The 22,642-nt window shown below is 43.5% G+C and overlaps 1 protein-coding gene across 2 annotated transcripts; it reads right to left on the bottom strand.

Annotated features, from left to right (window-relative positions):
- Nucleotides 1-1,158: 1,158 nt before the first annotated feature.
- On the bottom strand, nt 1,159-22,244 carry LOC119172366 (F-box protein dampened). Of its 2 annotated transcripts, XM_075893663.1 has the most exons (8): nt 22,007-22,130; nt 14,017-14,080; nt 13,783-13,929; nt 12,463-12,711; nt 10,208-10,391; nt 9,944-10,103; nt 7,145-7,476; nt 1,159-1,559 (listed from the first exon to the last, which is right to left on the bottom strand). In XM_075893663.1, the coding sequence occupies exons 3-8, from the start codon at nt 13,912-13,914 to the stop codon at nt 1,303-1,305; spliced, it is 1,314 nt and encodes a 437-aa protein (XP_075749778.1). In that variant the 5' UTR covers nt 13,915-13,929; nt 14,017-14,080; nt 22,007-22,130; the 3' UTR covers nt 1,159-1,302. The 2 variants fall into 2 exon arrangements, with proteins under 2 accessions (XP_075749778.1, XP_037279327.1); XM_037423430.2 differs by lacking the exon at nt 14,017-14,080 and having other exon boundaries at nt 22,007-22,244.
- Between the last annotated feature and the right edge of the window lie 398 nt (nt 22,245-22,642).

The following is a 22,642-nucleotide window of genomic DNA, read 5'->3' as shown; positions in this document are numbered from 1 at the left end:
ACTATCGGTGTGCGTTTCATTGTAGAAGAGTACAAATCTAACATTGATGCCATGATAATGTCAGCAGCTTTGTGCAACACAACTTTTGTCAAAATAAAGGTGAAAGTTAAATGGTGCATTCCAAAGTTACAGTAGGAAAGTTGTGCAGGAAGTCATGTAAACATACAGAAGTGCCAAGTTACAAATACACACAAACAAGAGAGATTTTTTTTCTTGCTTTTCCTGAATTACGTAGGTGCACTTGAATTGTAAGACAGACATCACCATAGCCCAGGTACTACAGCCCTATGCAAATTCAGCTCAAAGAGTTTAGAGCTCGAATTTGGTCCTATATCAAACTGCTCACTTTCTACCATAAAGCCATACTGAAATCTTATCACTACCCTTTCCCGTAAACTTGTCAGCTTTCATTAGACATTCCTTCTCTACTCCTGAAAGATTCGGTACAAATTGCACCAAATTTTAATAAAATTACAAAGGCGGTACCATTGGACTGTGTGCACAACATCTAGAAATTGCTGCAAATAAAAAGAAATATATATATACCCATCCAAACAATTCACTCTTCTCAACATACAGACACTCAGCTGAAATTCCTCAACATCACGTGGACAGTGCGGGGGAGGCAACCTGGAGAACACGCAGTTCGGTTAACAGCATACAGCAAGATGAGAGCTGCCCTTTCTCAGGCACTGCTGCAGCCGAAGTTATCAAATCCCACATGTTGATCATGCTGCTTTGAGTTCGAATGATACAGGAGCACTGTTCCTACAATGTACTATAACCCTGTAATAGTTCACTGCCAGAAGAGACAGAACCCCCGTTTCCCTGTTATGCACCACTTTTTTATAGCACAGGCTCTTGAACAGTATCTGACAGACTACCATTTACCTAGTGTACACCTCGACGCTATCACTACTAATCATGAGGCCTTGCACGCTGTCAAGCTTGCAGCTCCTTATTAAAAAGAACAACATTTCTTACATGGAAGAGTCGCTGGTTCTGGCAACAAAACTCGCAACAAAGCCACAGATGCTACAAGCATAAAGTACAAGACAAAAAAAAAAAAAAAAGGGTGTTCCCAAATCTAGTCTGGCCTGTGCAAGTGATAAGAAAGCTTCAGACAGACCGTTCAGTCACACCCAAGATGGTCTTCAAAACGAAATTAAAAAAACAGGCGGTAACACACACGCAACGCAAGTACACAACAGATGCACACACAACATAAGGTAAACGAGCAGCCTGCTCGAAGGTATAAAACGCAAAAATACGAGGGGACGACCAGTCAGCATCACGGCGTCGCTAATTCACGTTTGGCAAAGAGCTCCTTTGTACTTTGATGACCAGGCATGACGAGGCGGCTCCTTCTCCGTCCATATCCAACTTGCGTTTGCACGCCCTCGCTGGTGCAGGCTTGTCGACGGGTGCGACGTTGTTTGCGGGCAACGCGTCCGCCGTATCCTCTTCAAATGCCAAACACTCAGAGTCACTCAGGCTGGGAACGATGTTCTCCGGTGGAGTTCCGTAGCAAGCGGGCACTAGCTTCACCTCTCCTGCACCTGAGTGAAATGACGGACGCAGAAGAAACATATTTATTCAAATGCAACTAGAGATTTTGCCTAGATTTGCATTATCTGAAGTTTATTTTTGTGTCGCATCGAATTCCGAAATTCCAACTGTCTAAAAAGTGCAGTCATGCACAAAAACTTTTTGTCTTACTTTTTTTTTAGCAACAGGATACAATGAAATGTTGCCCATCACATTGGAATCAAGTAAATACGGTACTAAGCCCTGTTACTAGACTTGTTATGATTAATTAGAAATCGAGAACAAGGCGTTGGTTGAAATGTCTCAACAGCAGCAGCATTTAGGCTAGAACAGGCAAGGTAAACTCGAACTTATGCATCAAGGAAAATTGGTGATGTCGATGCAGTGCTGGGTATTGCTATTCACTACGTACTATTTTTGCTTATTTTTCGCATGAAACCAAGCTTAATTTTTTTAGTACGAGAGGTGTGCGAATATTTGAAATTTCGAATATTTTTCGCATAGTGTTTGCTATTCGATTCAATTCCCATCGGAATTTTACTATTCAAACTTCACAGTCAAATAAAGTCAATGCCTGATTGAAAATAAACCCCTAAAATTTTGAATATGCTTCACCTCATCACACACTCGTATTGCAGCAAAGCTACTTTTGCTATTCGCACAACGCTAAATAGTACAGCTCTTTATACGAGTGTGCAGCTGCAGCTGCAACTTCAGACGAACAAACAACAGCCAAATGGTCCCCGCTGTGGAACATCAATAACATGAACTCAAATGGGTGGCGTACTGTGCAAACATGAAAAGAGAAAGCAGAAAAGGGGATGGGAAAGTCCATACTTCGAACTGTTAATTTCTTGCGAACAAGCCAATACATAGGCATACACAACACATGCGCCGCCGATGTGCACAAACCCCTTAGAGGGGCCACAACATTTTTTCAAGTAGCCATGACATGAAATAAATAAAGGAGCTCATTTCCTGAAGGATTCACTGCTGTAAAAATTTTTAGAATCCGTTCAGTATGAGAGGAGTTACAAAGATTTGACGCACGCTGCAATAACATTTTCTCTTCTCCTGTGCGGTGAAAGTGTTGGAAGCTAAGCAGGGAGGGTTGGCACAGGCAAAGAAAAATGTCATGTGCATCTCGTGACCTTGAGCACCTTTTCTCTTCATTTTTTTTTTTCGAATACGCGGATGGCTCGCGTGTTCTCGGGAGCCTTGACTACCAATCGGCAGTTTCTGACCATGCTGAAAAAGTGTTGCAAGGCCTCTTTAACTTCTGTGAGCATTGTTGCGCAAGACTGACAATGACCAACAAAATTGCATTGTACAGTTGACACCGGCAATAACCAAGTAGAACCTTGATGATACGATTGCGGTTGATGCGAATTTGACAATGATACAAATTTTAAGGTTGCTTCGGATGGACTACATTATATAAAATACGCCATGATTCGATGTTATACGAGTGGTTTCCCTAGCTACTACAGTTGATATGAACGGGCGGTTGACCGCCATATATGAGCGGCGCAATGCTGCTTGTCTGTGGGAAGAAGACCTTCACACTTGGCCTCGATGGAAGCGAATGCGGCAAAACTCGCGAATATTTTCCTCGCTTCGCTTTGGCAAAGCGGCTGGAAAACCTTGCCGTGAGGCCAAAGTAAAAAAAATCGGCGGAGACCAATTTTGCCCCCACACGATAGCAGATAACCTTTCTGCTACAGCTTTGGCTACACTTTCTGCACTAGCACTCAAACCACGGGATGTAAACGACCAGCCGTACATTTAACAAGGCGGCAATGGTGTCAGCAGTGCTTCGTGCCAGAGTAATCGCAAACTACCCACGCAGCACGACAAAGCTCAAGGCCTTGAAAAGGAAGCGTTCATCGACAGCCTGGTTTGAATTAAGATCACTGCGAACACCGGAAGTAGAAGGGGCAGCAGCAGCGAGTTGACGTGCCCTAACGTGTTTCGTTTTGCACTGCTGGCTGAATCCGTCGCCACCACTGCCGGTGCACTCGCTCGTGTTGTTTTTTCTGGCGTATCTCCCGAAAGATCGTTTGTTAAGGTGTAAATTGTTCCTTTTCAATGCTTTGCATGCGTAACTAGAACTCAGTACTGATTTTAATGTTCAGGAATGAATTCTCAAGCGGCGACGACAGCAATGATGGCACGTACGCAAGGGGCAAAACGAATTTGAAAATATCCGATGGGCACAGACGTGGTTTTGCGGCTGCTCTGGCGTTTTTGCTTGAATACTTCAGAGTGAATTCTCCAGAACTGACTTTTTTTTGTGTGGACTTTGCGGCGCATTTTTCCAGCTGCTTAAGTGGCGAAACGAGTGAATTTCCATTAAGTTTTGTCACTTTCGCTTCCTTGGGTGCCAAGTGTGAACGGGCCTTATAGCGCCAGCAGCACGAATGAGGAAACTGCGGCACTTTATTGAGAGGCAGTGAAAGTAGGACGGTTCAAAATAACATCATGGACTTTTTTTGCTTTTTCAGCAAGTATTAGTTGACCCCAATAAAGTTCTTGTTTGTCTTCATGATCAGTTTAAACTTGTTTTTGGTTCATACGAATTCAGAATGATACGAATACTTTGAGTGCTCCCTTCAAATTCGTATCATCGAGAGTCTACTGTTAATCGGCAGGGAAAGCAAAAAATTTTGCTCTTGCAGGAACTTCAGTGGCACAAGGATGCGGCACAAAAGACAGGGAACTGACTCCACGTTTTATTTCCAAAAGGCAATACTACTAAGATTGCTTTGCCAAGCCTTTCCCTGCAACAATTTCATAGCTTTTGACTCGCACTGGACAAAGTGGTCTATTGCCATGTGGTAAAAACGAGCTACTCGAGTCCAAGTTATTACACACATCGTCCGGGGTCGTTCTACAGACTGTACATTCCCTACACACAGATTACATTGCACCAAGCACACACAGCGAGTGCTACCACTCCACACATGCGACCACGTGTGGCAGCAATGGGTACGCAAAGCAGATGGCCAACGAACGAAACTCTGTGGTTGTGGATTTGGCTACGTAGTCTGTGATTACGAGTCGGCATAACAAGCAGGTGTTTTCACGTTGACCCATTAAGACGTTTACACGTGCCTACTGCAAGGCCGCCTCAGGTATTTGTGGTTTGTATTTAAAGGGGCACTGCAACACTTTTTGAGCATGGTAAGTAAACACTGCCGATCGGTAGTAGAGGCTCCCTAGAACAAGCGAGACAAACATTATAGCGCAGCACGCGGCCTGGGATTCACAATATATGATCAAAGCCAGCTAAAGATTACTTTCTCTTTCCTTGAGAAATGACTGAAGATGCTCAAAAATCACTCGTAAAAAGCCATCAGCCATTGGATAATTTGAACATGGCCCGCTCGGCCGTTATAGGGATCGCCGCAAGAGGCTGCGACTTGTCCACGCATGCGTGTGCAATCACACGAAAAAAAACTGCGTATTCGATATAAAAAAAAAAGCGCCCAAGGTCACAAGGTGCATGACGTATTTTATTTGCCCCTGCCGTCCCTTCCTGCATTTCACCGTGACGAGAGAACGCAATTGCAGCGTGCGACAATTCTCTATAACTCCACTCGTACTGGATGGATTCTTAAAATTTCTGCAGAGTTGAATTCGTGAGGCAATAAGCTCTTTTAGTGAATCCATTCTGTGGTTACCTAAAAAAAAAAAAGTGTTTCAAAGCCCCTTTAAAAATGCAGTTGGTACAGCATTCTTGGTTGGGACACTGTGCAATCACCTGCACACATGGGCACACCATCATGTGCAATCACCTACACAGATGGGCACACCATCATGTGCAATCACCTACACAGATGGGCACACCATCATCATTGTCGCTAGCTTTTTTTTAAAAGCAATGATGGCGGTGGCTGTGCAAGTGCATTGTGGCGACAACTATGCACAATTTCAGTGTACCACTAATGCATTTGAGCAGTTTTTGAATGCAGTTAATGTTATGAGTGTAACATTATGCACTCTTGTCTCAAAAACTTTGTTCATCAGGGAATCTGGTAAATTTATGTTTCGTAGTTGCAAGTTATGAAATGCGTAGAATCCTATGGGTGTTTGCTGGTGCTGCGAAAATATTTCGTTGTGGTGAGAATTTAGTTCTTTCGAGATTTCGCTATCTCCGGTTTCTACAGTATACAATATTTACTCTCTTAATCCTCACACTAGCATTATTCTCGAACCCTCGATATTGCCCCACAAAAATATGTTATTTTTTCCGCAAAATTATCACACCCCAGAAAATTGCACCTGTTATGTCGTCTGCTCCTTCCAACCACTGAAAATGATAGTGCACGACTACCTGGTGCCACCTTAATCCAATCTAAGCCAAGTCAAAGTGGCAAGTGCGCGTTGCAAGACTCAATGTATGTTCTGTCCGTTCTGTGGTTACGCTATAGGGCGATAAGGTATCTACACGGCTGCTTTCAAGTTTGAAGTGATTGATCATGCACTAAACAATGGCAACAGGACCGCCAGAAGGCACTTTGGAGTCGACGAGCTTTGTGTTTGCTACTGGCGACAGCAGCACGGGCAGCTGAAAGTCGCCAAGACGCGCTGGGCCTTCCGTGTGTCTAAAACGGAGATAGATCGTAAAACTATGTCCTCAGAAGGCAACTGCGGAGGACCGCGTGTTGGATAGCCATTATTCCAAGGTCGATGTGGTACGCTAACCATTGCGGACTCCCGTTGAGTGACGAATGCTGACGCTACACCCACAGGCTTTGCATACAGTATTCCAAAACTCGGTACTATTTGCGTGCAGCTTTTGTGTCACAAATAAACCTTGCCTTGTGTTGAACCTGTGGTTTTACTGTTAAAGTGAGTCTTGATTAGTAGTACTTCTCAAAGCTTCTAGCTAGTTGCTAGCGTGGGAATCCCGATTTCCGGCAACTTTGTATTTACCCCCACCCCTCTTCGTACGTTTTTGTGGAAAATTTTCCTTGTGTACTTCTCGCACCCCCCCAACAATTCATCTGTTTTCCGCTAGAAAAAGTGCGAAAATTATGCGAGTAAATACGGTATGCAATAAAGCACAAGTACCACGAAGTGTGGTGCTTACACATGTCCGTCCTTGATGCTCATAATTTTTCGCATACGTGCGACCGCTTTGTTGCTCCTTGTAACACTTGCGTAACAGCATTTACAGAAGTTAGGATGTTTTCATGCTTATGTGCATGTGTTGTCTATGGCTATACAGTCAAACCTTATTGTAATAAAGTTGCATCCTACACGAAAATAAGTTATAAATTTGTTATGAAGGTATATTTCTAACACTATATTTACTGCAAGGCTATTCTTTATTTACTTTGTTATAACTGATGTTTCGTTATATCGAGGTTTGAGAGTATATTGGTTTCGACACCTATATATTATTGGCTTGGACGAACGAAAACAAGCCCTTACATATATTGGCGTGTTGTTCTCAGGAAATGAACAATCGGAAGTCTGCACTCTTTCCCATCTCTCTTCCTGCTTTCTCGCTCTGCTCTTGCGCAGTACGCTACTCGATCAAAAGGAACCAACTAGCCTGCAATAAGGTCTCATCGTCATGCGAACTCACCCTGCAGTGTGCAGGAGGAAGAGGGCGCCTCCTGGAAGTCAATGGGTGTGAAGTCGATGGGGGCATCTTGGGAGGGTCCCCCACCGAGCAGAGTGGTTTTGCCGCAGGTGCAGGTTGGCACAGCGGGTGACTTGGAGCGCCAGTACTGAAGCTCCGTCTTGCACCGGTTTAGTTCCTGCAGCACCGCATTCAGCTTGCGCGATGTCGTTTGCAGCTTCTGGTCGTAGTCGTCCTGGCGGGCCTTCATCTCCACAATGTACCGGTGCTGGTTGGTCACCCGCCGGCGTGTCAGCTTCAGCTCTCGACGCAGCGCCAGCACCTGCCCGCTGTTTCTGTTTGTCAGTGAAGTATATATACACACATCATTATAGTTGGCCTCGAAAGGGTTTCAAAGGAGCGTGAAGTGGTGCGAGTTAACACTAGAAGCAGGGCCCATGGCGCAAGTTGTTCAGTTAGCCAGAAAACATGCAAGAAAAACTACCAGCGGCAACACCAAAGTTATGATTGTGGCAAGCAAAGGATGGCCAGTCTGTAGACGGCACCTGACGAAAAGGGGAAATAATGAAAAGTGGCTGCGCAGATAGTGTACTAGGCCGTTTGCCTCTGCACGTGCTTTTGTTGCCAAACACCGTGAGCTCTTTTCATCGCACCTTGTGCTGGTGAGTCACCCGCACGGTGGAATCGTTCTCATGGTGAGCCAGCCTGAGAAACAAGTGGTCCCTGTCGCAAAACCGCTCTCGACAGGATTATGATGCGGCATGCTGTCACAGCAAGTGTAGACAGACGGCAGCATCGTGTCCAACCGGCTGTCTAGCCAGGCTTGCCGTTGCGCGAAAGTATTTTAAAGCTGTACGTTAACGAAATGACGGAGTTATTCCTTAGCTGATTTCTTGGAGGATGACGAGAGCAAAGTGTGGGAACACAGAGGCACAGACATGTCTCTGAGGAAAGGAAAGTTGTTTGCTGCATTAGTGAAGCACCAAGAAGGGGTTTGTCCCACGAGGTGGTCTCGGATGAGACGGGAGGTATTCAATGAAGAGAAATGGAGATGAAGCGAGCTTGGTGCCGACTCTGATCCAGGGTTAAATACTACATTAAGAAGTTGGTGCCGATGCGTGCAGTATATTAAACGCTCGACAAGTAACGCTAATGTTAATAAAGGCCAGTGCTTACTGTGCGGTCGGTTTAGTGGCTTGTGGAGTCATTTGCCGAGAGGAGGGAGCAATTATTGATGACTGAGACTTTATTGTGCATTTCAGGCCGGGCGCTGCGCTATAATATTTGGCTCGCGTGTCCTCGGCAGCCTAGACTACCGATCGGCAGCGTTTTCCGACAATGCTCAAAAAGTGTTGCAAATCCCCGCAAATTTGAAGGGCATCTTCGCGGCAGAGCTGATTTCCCCTGGATAAGTGCCGTCACGATTTAACACTTCTACTACACTGCAGTGAAGCCACCTTTACAGGCGGTACGTTCGGTTTAATATACATATATTCGTTCCTTGCAAATACTTTAATATCTCCAATCACTTAAAGTCAAATCGCAGCGAATTCGAATACCCTCCTATTCGTTCGAATATTTGCACAAGTCTACACAGAACACTTGCCACGCATGTTGCCAATGACATGAGCTGAAAGCTTCTACTTACTGGAACCTTGCAGACCATCGCTGCTTACTAAATCCTGCACAGCAATCATGCCGCCACCATAGTAACTATCAATGTGGTTCCACAACCCCTGCTCCTCGAGAACAAGGGTGAGACAATAATAACGCGCCAAGGAGAAAAATTCACTTTCTGAATAATGTAATGTACTGGCAAGCAGATCTGTGAGGATCCAATTTTTTGACCTCACTAGATTGATGGCCACTATCAATCTCCACCACTGTAATCATTTGGGAAATTGAAATCGTGCACGCAAAATTAATTTGCTCGCTTCAATCCCAGTATCACACTTCTGCTCGGAGCATTCGAAGGTTTCTTTCATGAGAGTTGATTCAAGCTAAAGCATGTGACAAACATACGACAGAATTGCACTCTGTTGAGACACCAGAGTGCTACCATTTGGCTCTTGGCATTCTTTTAATTACTCCAATATCAAAACATGGTAAGAATCACTTGAATGCAATGTTGAATTCTCAGTTCCGTCCCTCTGTGTAAACACTCCGTTAAAAAAAATCGCTGTAATATGTTTAGCCTAGGACAAAACTTGCTTCTAATCGCCTGGTGATGTCCCGGGTTATCCAGTTTGCAACAATTTCAATGAGTAAAGCTTGATTTTTTTAAAGCTCTGTGGAGTGGCAGGGCAGTCGTATCTGTGCACAGCATTATGTGCCAGCATGGTTTGTCCGCACAGTTTCATTCAAGATCCATGCGAACTAAACCGCAGGAAAAAGGAACAAGAGAAGCTAGCAAAGTGAGGCGTTGCGCTAGTTAGTTTTTCATGGCTGAAAAAAATTGCGCTACAATTGCTGCGGAAAACGAAGTTAGGGAGGAGACAAAAAGCTAGCACTTACTGAATTTTCTCGCATAAAACCTGCACAAAAAAAAAAAAATGGAAAAATGCGCTTAGAAAGCTGGGGTGCGGGTTATACGTAGGTATAAGATAAATTGTTTTTCTTTTTGTAAAGTCAAAGTTAGTAGTGCAGGTTATACGTAAGAAAATACAGTAGTCACCTGAATGACAGCAGTTGTCACCATCAAGGAGGACATAAAGCGATTGCTCATTATGACGATGATGGGTCCATTACAACCCGCACTACCGATGCACTAACACAAAGCGGCTCCAACATAATATGACTCACTTCTTCATGCTTTCCCTCAGCTTTCGTAGTCGTTTCTTCACTGTTGGATTGACTGGAGGTGGCTGAGGAGACTGGGGTGCACTGGACGATGAGCCCTGCATGCTTGTACATTGCGGTGGCTCAAACAGCGACTCCATCAGCGACTGGTTTTTCAAGCAAGCTGCACAGCAATGAAAAAGACCCGGCAATTAATCCCTTTGTGGTTCAATGTTTCTCGCAGAAAATTGAGACATAGGAGGAAGCGGGATACGGAAGTGTGCTCACGAGGATAGTCAAGGAAGTCTGCTGCGAAGTAGCTGATCTCGGGCAGCGTGGGCTCAATGTGCTCCTTGAAGTACTCCATGGCCATGGTGGTCAGGTCAAAGAGCTCATCCGTCACCTTGTAGGCACGGCTCAGCGTGGGCGTCACCTCCACGTACCTCAGGATGCGGTGCACTTCGTCCAAGATCTGAACAGGATGCCCAGAGCCAACAGAGTTGGCATATACAAAGACCATGTACACAAGTTCGAGACATGAACAGCCGCCGATATCACCGACTACCATATGCCTCAAATACACTCGAACCTCGATATAAAAAAATATCGGTTATAACAAAAACTAAAAATATTTTGCTATAGATATAGTGTGAAAAATAAATCTTCATAGCGAATTTTCGGATATAACAAATTTATTTCGTGCAAGTTGCAACTTTTTTTATAATGAAGTTTGAGTGTACACGTTTCATGATATGCCCAGATAATGTAATGTATACTACAAAAATTAATAAATAAAAAATTCAGGCTTTTTGCAATAGTGGTGCAAGGTCTGATTCAGCAGAGCTGGTGGCCAGCCGAGTACATACTCAGTCAGAGCACAGATGACGTTGTGTTAACTCGTCCTGACTAAATTCAGGGTGGCTTATTCTATCATGGACTCACCAAGCAAAGCATAATTGACCTGTATTTATCTTAATCTGACTTAGTACAGATTAGTACATCCATTCCCACACACAGGATAGGCTTGATAACAACATGAAGGGCCGAAATCAGCAATTCGAATTTAATAATTAAGTCAGACCTTTATAATTATATTTGATTAATTAGCATAACTAAGTTGGCTCAACTTAAAATGGCTTAATTAAAATTGGCCCTGCTTCAAATGGCTCAGCTGAGCTCACCTTGGCCATGCTCTCCTTTAGATAAATTAGGAATGACTTTATTAGTCTTAGCTTAATTGAGCCGACCATTACAGTTCTTCCGCTGCATGCACTAGGCGCAGCTGGGCCAGGTGTTAGGCTATGGAAGATGACATATAAGGATGGATTGTTCACGATAATGGGTAGTTTCTGCTAGCGTCCTCGGCATGCAAAGTATTGAGAGCGTTGTTGCGCTTTTTGCGGGCAAGTGGTTTTACAGACAGACTAAGTGTCGTCGATCATACTATTGACCTTCTTTTTTTTTCCCTTTAACGTCTCTTTTATGTAATCCTTTATTCGTCTTACCCCCCTTCCCCAGCACAGGGTAGCCAGCCGGTCTGAGAACTGGCTAACCGCCCTGCCCTTACTTCGTCCTTCTTCTGTCCTTAACTCTAAGGGAGCACACCCTTATTCGCCCAATCAGTTGGGCCATACCAACCACAAAAGTTGAAAGAGGATGAGCGGCTGAAAAAAGTGTCTTTGACTATTCTGTGTAAAGTGTTGTCAGAAACACTATGATTGCTTGAAGTCGTAAACATTAACACAATTCAGCTTCTGCATTGCCGCAGTCTTATTCTTGATATGGAACACAAACCTGCCAGCACTTCATCAACCTAGCCAAAAGAAACACTTTCATGTTGCTTTCTCACAAAAATATGCTTAAGAAGCCTCTCCAACTTCTTTTTTTGCAATTTCGCTTCAAAATAGTAGAAAAATATTCGATGCAAATCCCACTTAAATATTCGAGTCCACTTTGCACCCAAATTTTGCTATTTGCACAGCTTTATTAATTACAATTAAGCCCATGCCCATTACCTGATACACGGAAGCATGGTCCTATGCTTAATGCATAGGACCATGCTACTACCATAAAACGCAATGAAGTGTGTAGCATGGGCAACCCTGCGCAATTGCATACTTGCCGAGGCAGTGGCGCGGCGTGGGTATAAGACGAATTTTTCAAAAGATGATTGCGATTTTTTGATAATTATTTTGTTTAATTCTTTGTTATTTCTGTAGTTCATATTAATTTGGACTGTTCATTTCAAACTGGTTTTGAGCACTGTTAGCCTTGTTTTTGGACTGTACTAACCACTGTGTGATCATGTGACAAGACACGATGAATGGACAACAAAGGCCGCTAGAGCACAACTTTAAGAATTCCAAATCAGCGAAAAGCAGTGAAAGGAGGGGCTCCATAAAAATTTGTAAAACCTGATGTGGTGTTCAAAACCCAAGAACACTTCGGGCCAGAACAGTCTCTGTTCCAGTCCATAAGCAGCATTTACACGAAAACAGCACGAATTATGAGGGTAAAACCAGTGACTAGCGTAAATAGCGTACCTCCCCTGGGAAAAAGCAGCAATGCTTTCGCTCAATGTGTTTCCCAAAAGTCATCTGCAGCAGAGTCAGCCGCATGTGCACCGTCTCAATGATGTCACACTCGCGTGAGAGCGGATGCTTGCGGCGTGCCGACTCTCGTCGCGGCATCTGTGCCTTGATGGCCTGGAAGCGCTGTTGCATGGAACCCCGCAGCCGCACAAACTCTGAGTTGAGAAGTCCAGATGCTGCATCATTCAGGTGGTGGCACACCTGAAGTGAACAACATTGGTATCTAGACGCTCTACTACAATGGACAAAGACAGAGGGAGCTTTGCTGTGTCCAGGCTAGCATGTACTAATGAGAAAACAGGGAAGAAACAGAAGCTTAAGGGTTAATTTTTCGTTGCTCTACACAATATTAATAAGAATTAACAGATAACGATGCCAAAGACAAAATAGAGGATGTTATGAGAAGTAATTGCCATGTAAATGTGAAGGAAGAAAAGTGGGTGAAAAGATAATCAAAGACCCAAGCTGCAACGCTCGAATACAGTCAAATCCTTTTAAAAGAAACACTTATATAAGAAACAAATGGGTATAAGAGACACCAGTGTGCCTACCTTAAAATTGGGGTTGATAAAAAAAAAAAAAAACGCATGTAAACCCTGCTTATAAGAGACAAGAATTGCTGCCTGGAGCATGCCACTCTTAAAGGAGTTTCAGTGTAATGCATCCAATGCTCACCAACTGAGCTACAGCGGTGGTCATCTCATTGCTCACTTTATGGGGTGTATATAGGCATCAAAATCTCGGAGTGCTGGTTAGCACCACCAGTAGTCATGACGGAGAGTGTAGAACACTCTTTTTCTGCCCACTGGCGTCAGTAGCACGTTCGCTCTTTATGAGCTGGAAGCTGCCAACTCTTAATAAGAAATTTCAGAATGACCTTTATTTTTTAATACAAAGCAATTAGCTCTTTATGTTGCCTCTAAAATGCTTTTGTTGGGGTCTTCCCCGTGATGCTAACTAGTGATCCTCTTTGGTTATTGAGGCTCCTTAAAGAAAAAAAAATGTGTAGTTAACAGTATTTCAGTACATGAGTGCGTGATCTACATTGTCCGATCAGCCGTACATGCATGATATGATAGGCACAGCTACGTCTCCCCTGCAAAGTGTTTTCATCAACTCCTCTTCAACGTCACTGCACTAAAAATTCTGGTACACTTTTGAGCACACACCAGTTGCTCGGCAGGATCCATAGGTACTAGTTCATTCTCGAATAAACAATTCAGAGAAGGTCAATGTTTTTACAAGGTTCGCCAAGGTCTCACGGCTGCTCACCATGCGAGTGTTGCTAATGGTCGCAAAGTTCGTATGCCGCAGTATCTTCTCGATGATCTCGGAGGGAAGGTCAAGCAGGTTGGGGCGTGATGCCCGTTCATCGTCCTGTGCATACGTGTCACAGTTCTCCATCTTTTTGTATGAGCACTGGAAAAAAAAAATCGTATAGGGCTTACTGAGTAACAGATAACTCTTTCATGTCAACACAGTGAAATTGAAAAAAAGGTTGTCTACCTTTTCTATACTGAACGAAGATGTGGGTGAAAAAAATAATGCAGTTTGTAAAGTCTTATTTCACCTGGTTGCAAAGGAAGAAAACAAAATAAATCAGGACGGAATCAAGGAGCAAAAATTGAGGTCAACAAACAGAGTCTTTCGATAAAAATATGGCAAGGCCATTTCAAAAGCCCGACTACCGATCAGCAGTGTTTTATGACCTCAGTGGAACAAGTGTTGTAGGACCCCTTAACTACTTCTCAAGTTTACTCATTATCCTCAAAGCTTTTCTGGACCATAAGTGAGTACAGGTAGAATGCAACGATTGTCCACTTTTCACTTTAGGAACAGCGGTGAGTTGGCCATGGTATGAGAATTCCTGCAGCACGCATTTCATACCATCCTTACTCTTGGGGAAATTCCTTTGTCATGAGTAGGATCCCCTGTCGGTAATCAGATTGCGGTAAGATACAAGACAAGAGATGCGCCCCCCCCCCCCCCCTAGGTGACGGAAGCGTGGCAGACAATTACCTCTGAGACTAAAGACATATCTGATGCTGGCGAACATGATATTCTCAGCTTGTGGCAATATTCTCAGCCACATTCTCTGTCACTAGTATCGCCGGTTGTTCAACTTGTGGCCCCAGTCTACAATACATCCACTATTGCAGGTACTTGGAGTGCGCACGAAGTGCAAAATAATTTTGCCTATTCGCCCTGAGATCGGGCTATAGAGGCATCAATGTAGTGACATGCATTGATGCCAAGGTTCTAGAGACTAAACACAATGCAAATGGAAGAGTCACAACAAATTCTAAATGTATTTTACAGCAAAAACGTAAATATGTGCCTAATTATCGTGCAGTCAGTATTACTATACTTTATTCTCATAAATTGAATGACCCACCCAAATAAGATGTGATAGTTGTCTGCTGGCATACCTAAAAGAATAAAAAAAAATTTTAAATTCCTGCCAAAATGCCCCAGCATTAACCTCTCACCAAAGTGATCATATGTGAGAAGTGACAAGAGTACATACGGCAACAACAGCGCTTAATTTATCAATAACTCACTATTTGCGGCCTCCTCCTTGCCGGCAGTGCACAGAAAGGACAAAAAAATGTCGCGCTTACGAATGGAAGCGGCATGTCACGAAGAGTTAGGACTTTCTCGTTTTAGATCCTCAATCACCTTTTCGCAATTCATCACAGTCAGTGCTGAAGGGCTCAATGTCATTTGCAAGCCAGCGCTTGCCCAGAATACTTTGTGCAAGCACGCAGTGATCTCTTTCTCAATCCCCATTCTTTGCTCTTTGTGAGAAGCAAGGTCGCACGGAAATCTTCGCGGATGTACACCTTGGTGACGAAATCTTTTCAATACTGCTGGCATTTCTACGAAAACGAATGCCCTTTCACAGCCTATGAAAGCTATATAAAGGGTTTAGCAGAACAGTTTCTCATTTAGCTGATTGCTCACATGGCTGCCGTTCAATGTTCAGAAACACTTCATGAAACCAGCTTGCTCCCTAGCTTGTTTTAAAGTCAAGTGTTTCTCTTTTCCTATTCAAAATTAACTCTACAAATATTTCATAGAATAGTGAAAGAAAAGTGATGAGTCTACAAGTTTTAATTCTTAAATTTTTCTTTTTATTCATTAATAGAAGGCCACCACCTTTCGGCTGACAGGCATATTTGACCTTTTAGGAGATTGTGTGTAGAGGGTATGTTTCCTATGGCGTTTTTAGTTTTTAACTTCAGGTTGCATGTGGAACTTCCAACGTCCTGTCCGACTAACTGGATGGATTGGTCGGATGACTCATATGCAAATTGCACAGTACTGAAGAAGTCATCAGTCTCCTCCCTATGCCAGCGAAATTGCCAGCAATGCATCTTTTACTTTGCACTTGTTGAACCTCCTCCCAGAGTACCCTTCCCTATAGAAGTCTTGACGCAGCCACCTTTTTTTTTTAATATATAAGCTTCACCTTATATCTCTTAGACTTTAAAAGTCAGTATGTTGCCAAACTTACTCTAATTCATGAGGCTCGACAGTAGAGCTAACAATATTTTATTCCTCGTTGAAGTGGTCACTCTCATTTGTCATCATTTCTTTATTGTCTTTTGTTTGAGGGATAATGCTTATTTCTTGCCTAGGTGGCTTATGTTAAACTTTAATTACCGATTCAGAACCCACAATACTTGTCATCAACGGCAATATTGAATCCACTTGCTTCAAGTCCCAGTATACCTAAATTAAGGAGATGAACATTTTTCAACATAGGGTGTCACTGCAGCCAAGGTTTAAACAAGCTGTCTTGTCTTCCTCAAGGCAGCTGCTCACTGGAGCACATGTTTTTTAACGGTCGTTTTTTCAAGATTGACGATCTCGCTCTCTTCATGTTGGGGATAATGAGGTCTTTGCCAATCTGTCATCACTTAGACTTCACGTTGCCTGCTAGTGTTATGCCTTAAGCTATGCCTAAATTGCCTCACAGTACAAAATTTGTTTCTTCTTATGTCCCTCTGAATGTTCGGTTCCATTTCCCTACTTTTATGCTTTCTGAAGTAGGTGTTTACTATACAAGGAGTTCTGTTTTTGCAAGTACTTCTACTTATCTAAAGTCAATGTCATAATTGCAGATCCCTTGTTCTTCCCATGCTTCTCCTGCTGTTGCATTGAAGTTATCTGCTGCAGTGGCTACGTGGTTAGAGCATCTGATTCCAATGCGGGAGGTACTGGGTTCGATTCCCAGTGCCGACCGCGAACCTACCGGTTTTTCTCATTCAGCAGAGTACACCAACTTGGTGCTCGGTTGTTTAGAGGTACTCATTTCGAAAGGTAGTCCTGTAAGCTCCTTCAAAGGTCCCTGGGCATACCTTGGCCCACCACAGATTTGTTGAAATAGTTGGGCACCCACAGCTAATGTGGGAGGCAGAGCATTGCTGCCACCAAGCACCTACTGGATAAATAAGAACAAGCACACTTCTGGCCTGGCGCTGAGCAGAACAAAGTTCATAGTCGCTCAGCAGGGCACCCATTCTGTGGGAAATTGGCAGCACGAAACCATCAAATATAAAATTAAAGTAATATTTCTTTTTGTATTTTTTGCATTACCAACTCAAGATATCCAGAGAGCTTTTATACCTTGTCCTTGCAGATTAATGACTGAGTGCACCCTTGCGCTATTTTCATTTCATCTCTCTAAATTAGCTTCATACATCACACCATCCTGGTATTATAAAAATGCAATTTACTAATGCAAGAAGAATGGTCATTTCTTATCGCATCCCTTTAATAATCTGAGCTCATTTTAGCCTTTTAATGTCAGCAACGTCAAGGTTATGCTGATGTTGAATATGGCAGATTGGCACCGTTGATTGGCGAAACATGTCACTTGAGCATGCATTCACATGATGTGGTTCCAATAGTGGCTCCTCTCAGTCAGACGAAAGCAATCTGTCATTGCTACCACTAGCACTTCCACAGTTAAAATACGTATGAAAAAAAAAACAAAAAACGACAAAGTAAATATGATTTAAGTTGGGGGGAAGGTTAGTGCAACGAGTATGCAGAAGTAAGGCTATTCAGCTCCCGGGTAATACAAAATGATTAAAAATAAAAAACTACATGGCAAAGACATGCATAGAACTGTGCAAGCCAGTCTATCTTGGCTTCATTCTGGTAACAGGTTGTTCTGAGGTTTCAGCAATTCACTGGTCAGAGAGATTAGCGAAGCAAAAGTGCCTAAGGTTATGCTGCATCAGCCACAGCACAACTAATTTTGCTAGTAAATGCAGCATACACTACTGTACTTGAATCTTATTTAAAACATGCTTCACCTCAAAAGCCAATGAAGTCAGCCAGAGGTACTGATGGGCCGTCGCCTAAAAGTAATATTCGGATGTGTAACTTCACAGTATGCTAAAGCAGTTCTGTATTTGTATTTAGGTATAGCAATATGCAAATAAAATGTGCAGTACTGTTAGCGGGTCACAACGATCACGCACTAGCTTGCTCTAACTAGTTGATTACCTCTGATTACGTATTAACACACCAACTCCTATATCATCTTGAGAAAAAAAAAAGTGCCTTCAGCTGCCGATGGGCCACAGCAGTTTTGCAATGAGCCAAGACAGTAGGCCACAAATGTTACTCATAGGCACTGATAAGACTAGTGCTTATTTCGTAAAATCTCGCGAAAGTGTAAGAGCAACCAAAGGTCGTCTCACCAAGCTGATACCCCTATATTTCTAACCTTGATTTGCAGCAGAAGGAAAGGAATGATGCAAAAAATAGGCACGGGCATACCCGGTTTGCAATTATCTCTCCTATTCTGCGTAACAGATCGAAGTATTGCAGAGTAATGACTAGCCTGAGCCAACACTGCTGAAATCTCTACACCATGAGGAACTACCGCATAAAATTCAAACCCTCCATAGGGCAAAATTTTCTGGCTTTCCAAAAGCTTTCTCTTTCCCCAAAGTGGACGAAAGAGACAAAGGAATTTGCCACTAGAAGCGGAAGGACCGACAACACCAGCAATATTAGCTGAGCTACAGCAACACCATTCACGACTCGCTCGCTGGATTCCGTGCCGAACGGTTGTGCCCCTGCGATCGCTGGCCTCCGGCTTGCCCTCCGCCATCTCTCGACGCGTGAAGCTCTCGCTGAGTGGTACCCCACCCTCGTACTTCTTCAACTGTGGCCCCATCTTTCTCTATTTTTCTTTCTTTACTTCTGTATGCGAGTGTCCTCATCTCTATCCCTATCCCTTTTAATCCCTCCTTATACCCTTCCTTCATGAGCCACTGTTGAGGTGTCGCACTCAGATGCAGACAATTACGGGGCTCACACTTTTATTTTCTTTTATATCATTTAAAAATCAATCTCCCCCCACCCCTATTCATCTCAGCAACCATTTCCCGATTCTTGGCGACTAGAAATTGACATTGCATTGTTGTGGCCATATCTACAAGCACTGCTGACTCCCATACAACCATCGGAAGCTTGATTTAAACAAATTCATTCTCCTTCTCCCCTCTTTTCTGTGTCTCCTGCCTTTGTGTGGCAGTCACTTGATGAAACAAAGGGCTCCTCAACCCCTTCTGATTCTTCTTGCCGAGTGAAGTGCCATTTTAAAAGCCAGTGGCTTTTCCATCTTAAAGACAGCTGCACATAAGCCTGCACCAATAGGCACACATTCTGCAACAGCATTGCAAGCTGCACAGCCTGTGATCCTGATGAATTGCATGGCAGCCATTACAATATTACGTGACTGGGAATAGAATGATTGCTCTTGTCATGACAGCAAGCGGATGGCACACTTTGGTCATCTCGGGAGAGCTTCTACAGCCTTCTTAGGTTGTACATACTTACAGGTATTAAGGTCCGGATGGGAATTGTGAGCTCGTTTTTATATTACACCTCCTAACATTATCGTCCCTTGCAAATTTATCTATGACACTACTTTAAAGTTGTCCCGATTCAAATCCTAAACCACTTTTGCTCCCGCAGAAACAGCCCTCACATTTATACTCAGACGCTCCCAGACACTCGTTATGCTGTATTGTTATGCCAATAATGTTAGTGCATTATCAACACATTAGTGAATGGATATGCGAACCTGTGGCTTGGAACATAGCACTACTGTCTGATGAGCTGCAGATGCACCATGGTCATATTTGGCTTGGGTCCTCAAAGATAACATCAGCAGTGTACTGGATCGTGTTAAGCCAGTTAATTCCAACATGCTATTATGACATTATAATCACTAGTATGTTGCCCTTAAGAGGTGGTCATCATGTTAATTCAGCAGCAATTTCATTTGCCCTAATGAACTTAAATATTGACATAAGACCTCCTTGCATTCGCTAATATTACTTCAAGGCTGCTATTCAGACCTGAAATTTTATTGTGTTCGATATGGTGGGTACATAATAAGAGGCCAGAATTTCTTGTACAATGCACGATTACTAACATACTTGGAACAAGTATAGTAAACATGTGCATAGTAGTTGCACAGCTCTTCTTGATAATGCCCCAAACCAATATAACTATTATTTTGTTGCCGTACAGCACATTTCACGCCCCCGATTTATTCACACGACTGCATGATGCAAGACTGAGGAGACATTTGCAAGGCCTTCGTTCAAGTGAACTGTGCAGTGTTGCACAAGTCTCGGCCCTGGTGAAGACAATTTTTCAATAAATGTGGGGTTTGAACCTTGCACCCACCCATCCACACGCACAAAAATAAGGCCCAAGTTCACTGCTTTTACGTGGCAAAACCAATGCATAATATATGGCACACAATAGTGCGCGACTAGAAATATCGGTTCTTAAACCTTAATCTACACGGCCATTTCGTTCGTTTCCATTTCACAGAAGCATTTACATAGGCTCAAGCACAGTATGTTTTGCTGGAAATAACTTGAGATACAATGAATCAAAGAAGTGTGCCTTCAAGCAGGATGGCTGTTATATAAAGTCATGTTGTCACCACAACGCTGTACAAACTTTGGTTCAGTGCCACAACTGCCATAGCGCGACACTTTGCACATTGTGGCTTACATTAAAGGAAAGCCCATTCACACTACATTTTAGAAGCGGCTAATAAACGGTGCTGTTTGTATGTCGTAACGGTAAGGCCACCGGCGAGCGTCTTCAGCACACAGCAGTGTATCCGGTATTTTCGATCGTGATCGAATATGACTGCGGTCGAATTGCTATGCTGGCGATGAAATTACGATCAAGAATTTCAATCCGGTCCGGTACCGATCGTAAATGGTCCGAGCGACGAGTGAATTATACCTTTGCCTCACTTCAAGTAAAGAAAAAACTAGGAAAATTAATTTCATTTGCTGCAATACCAAAGGTGCACATGAGGCTATGTCCTGGATTATCCAACAATAAAGATTTTTTTTTTATTCGAGCGAACGCGATGATCTCGTAAGAAGTAGAACAAAGAGCTGCGTTACGTCGCCACTGCTACGTAAGAGGATCGAATCAAGAACCCCGGCAGCAGGGGGAGACGATATCGTAGTCTTGCAATTTTGCGATTAGGGATACGATTAGCTTAGCGTTATAAAATATAGCGAGCGTGAATGAGTGTTTACTGCGCATACCGAATAAACGCTTGTATCTGAATAGCGGAGGTGGCTGATCGATAACCTACCTAGGAACCACAGCTCCGGTGCTTTGACGCGTTTTTTTTTTTTGACACAGTGCAATACAAATAAAGAAATCAGATTATGGAAAAACAGGTTAACAACTTTCACGTATATATATACAGGCCGAGAAGCGTATTATAATACCGGGAAGCTATTCCTGTTCTAATTTTATCGCAGGCTAGCTGACGTTCAGAAACGAAAAACGGGGACACGCGAAACGATACAAACTCGCGTTTCACAGAAAATTTAGCGCACAGATTGAGAATTATTACTTTAAAGAACACTGAGAGCAGCTCTCATCGGCTACTCATTGTAGTTTCACTAACAAACCTACCAATCTGATGAGATATAGGCGACCCCCTGACAAAATCGGCTCCCTTTGTTCGGCTGCCGAGCTTAAGCCGCACAAAGATACCTGAGATTAGACTTCGGATAAAAACTGCACCCACTTTCATAATTTTCCCATTTTTCTCTTCTACGCTAAGGCAGCAGTACGGTCCTTTGCTTCGAAGGTCAGTTCGTTGGAAACTTCCAGGGACCTCGAGAAGCGGGAAACCTACAGTCTGAAAACTTGCACTGGGTCACCAAAAACGCAATCACGCGTTTCATTTATCTCGAGAATATTTGAACGCAAATACTCCGCAAGACCAGCTCAGAAATACTGTCCGTATAGGTAGCTAATAAAAGCCGCGATTTCTCGATGCTTGGAAGTCTCTGGAGCCCCGATCGAGACTCCGGAACGGGCGAAGCCCGCCTGGCATCGCGTCGCGCTAAGCGCGAGCGCAGCTTACGAATACGAAGTTCAGCGTCTCGTAAGCACGATGTAACGGGGAAAATACCTTTGGTGCACCGCCAGGCTTTATGAACGCATTTACATCTTCGCAGAGCCGTTTCCAAGTGTGCCACCTCCGCAGATTCGGACCGCCACAACCACGACGACCACTTTTCCTGGACACACCGAGCACCAAAACCAGCCAACCAAACGAGCGCAGCGTTATTCCATTGAAGACGTACTTGATGTCACGTGACACAGTGAACCAATCGAATTCCTTGGCATCGAGAAAGTATGAACAAGGAAAAGAAAAACATTTTTATTTCTCGTATTAGCATTTGTACACATATGTACATACATTTGTTTCGCTCTTTTTCTCGTAACGTCAATATTTCATGCGGAATCTCGCATTATGCCTTAGCTGTGGTCACATTGCGCTAGGTTCACACTCTCTCCCTTTTTTGTTTATTTCCAAATGACCCGCTGTGAGATCCCGCTTCAATGAGTCCTTACTAAACTATCTTTTCAATCATCCGAGCGCTCGCCTGTTTCCCAAAATTTCCGACGCACGGTGGTCACAAAAAAATGTACAAGAAAGCCGAGGGAGAAAATGGGGAAGAAATCCACGCAGAAGCGGGGACAGAAAGGTTTTGTGCGTTCGTGTTGGTGGTCATAATTAAAATGTTCCATAGCCAGCCTGCTT

This window comes from Rhipicephalus microplus, chromosome 4 (assembly GCF_043290135.1).
Source record: "Rhipicephalus microplus isolate Deutch F79 chromosome 4, USDA_Rmic, whole genome shotgun sequence".
In the NCBI taxonomy this organism is placed as follows: Eukaryota; Metazoa; Arthropoda; class Arachnida; order Ixodida; family Ixodidae; genus Rhipicephalus; species Rhipicephalus microplus.
Note: the sequence above shows the minus strand (reverse complement) of the source record. Positions and strands in the feature narration are given on the sequence as shown.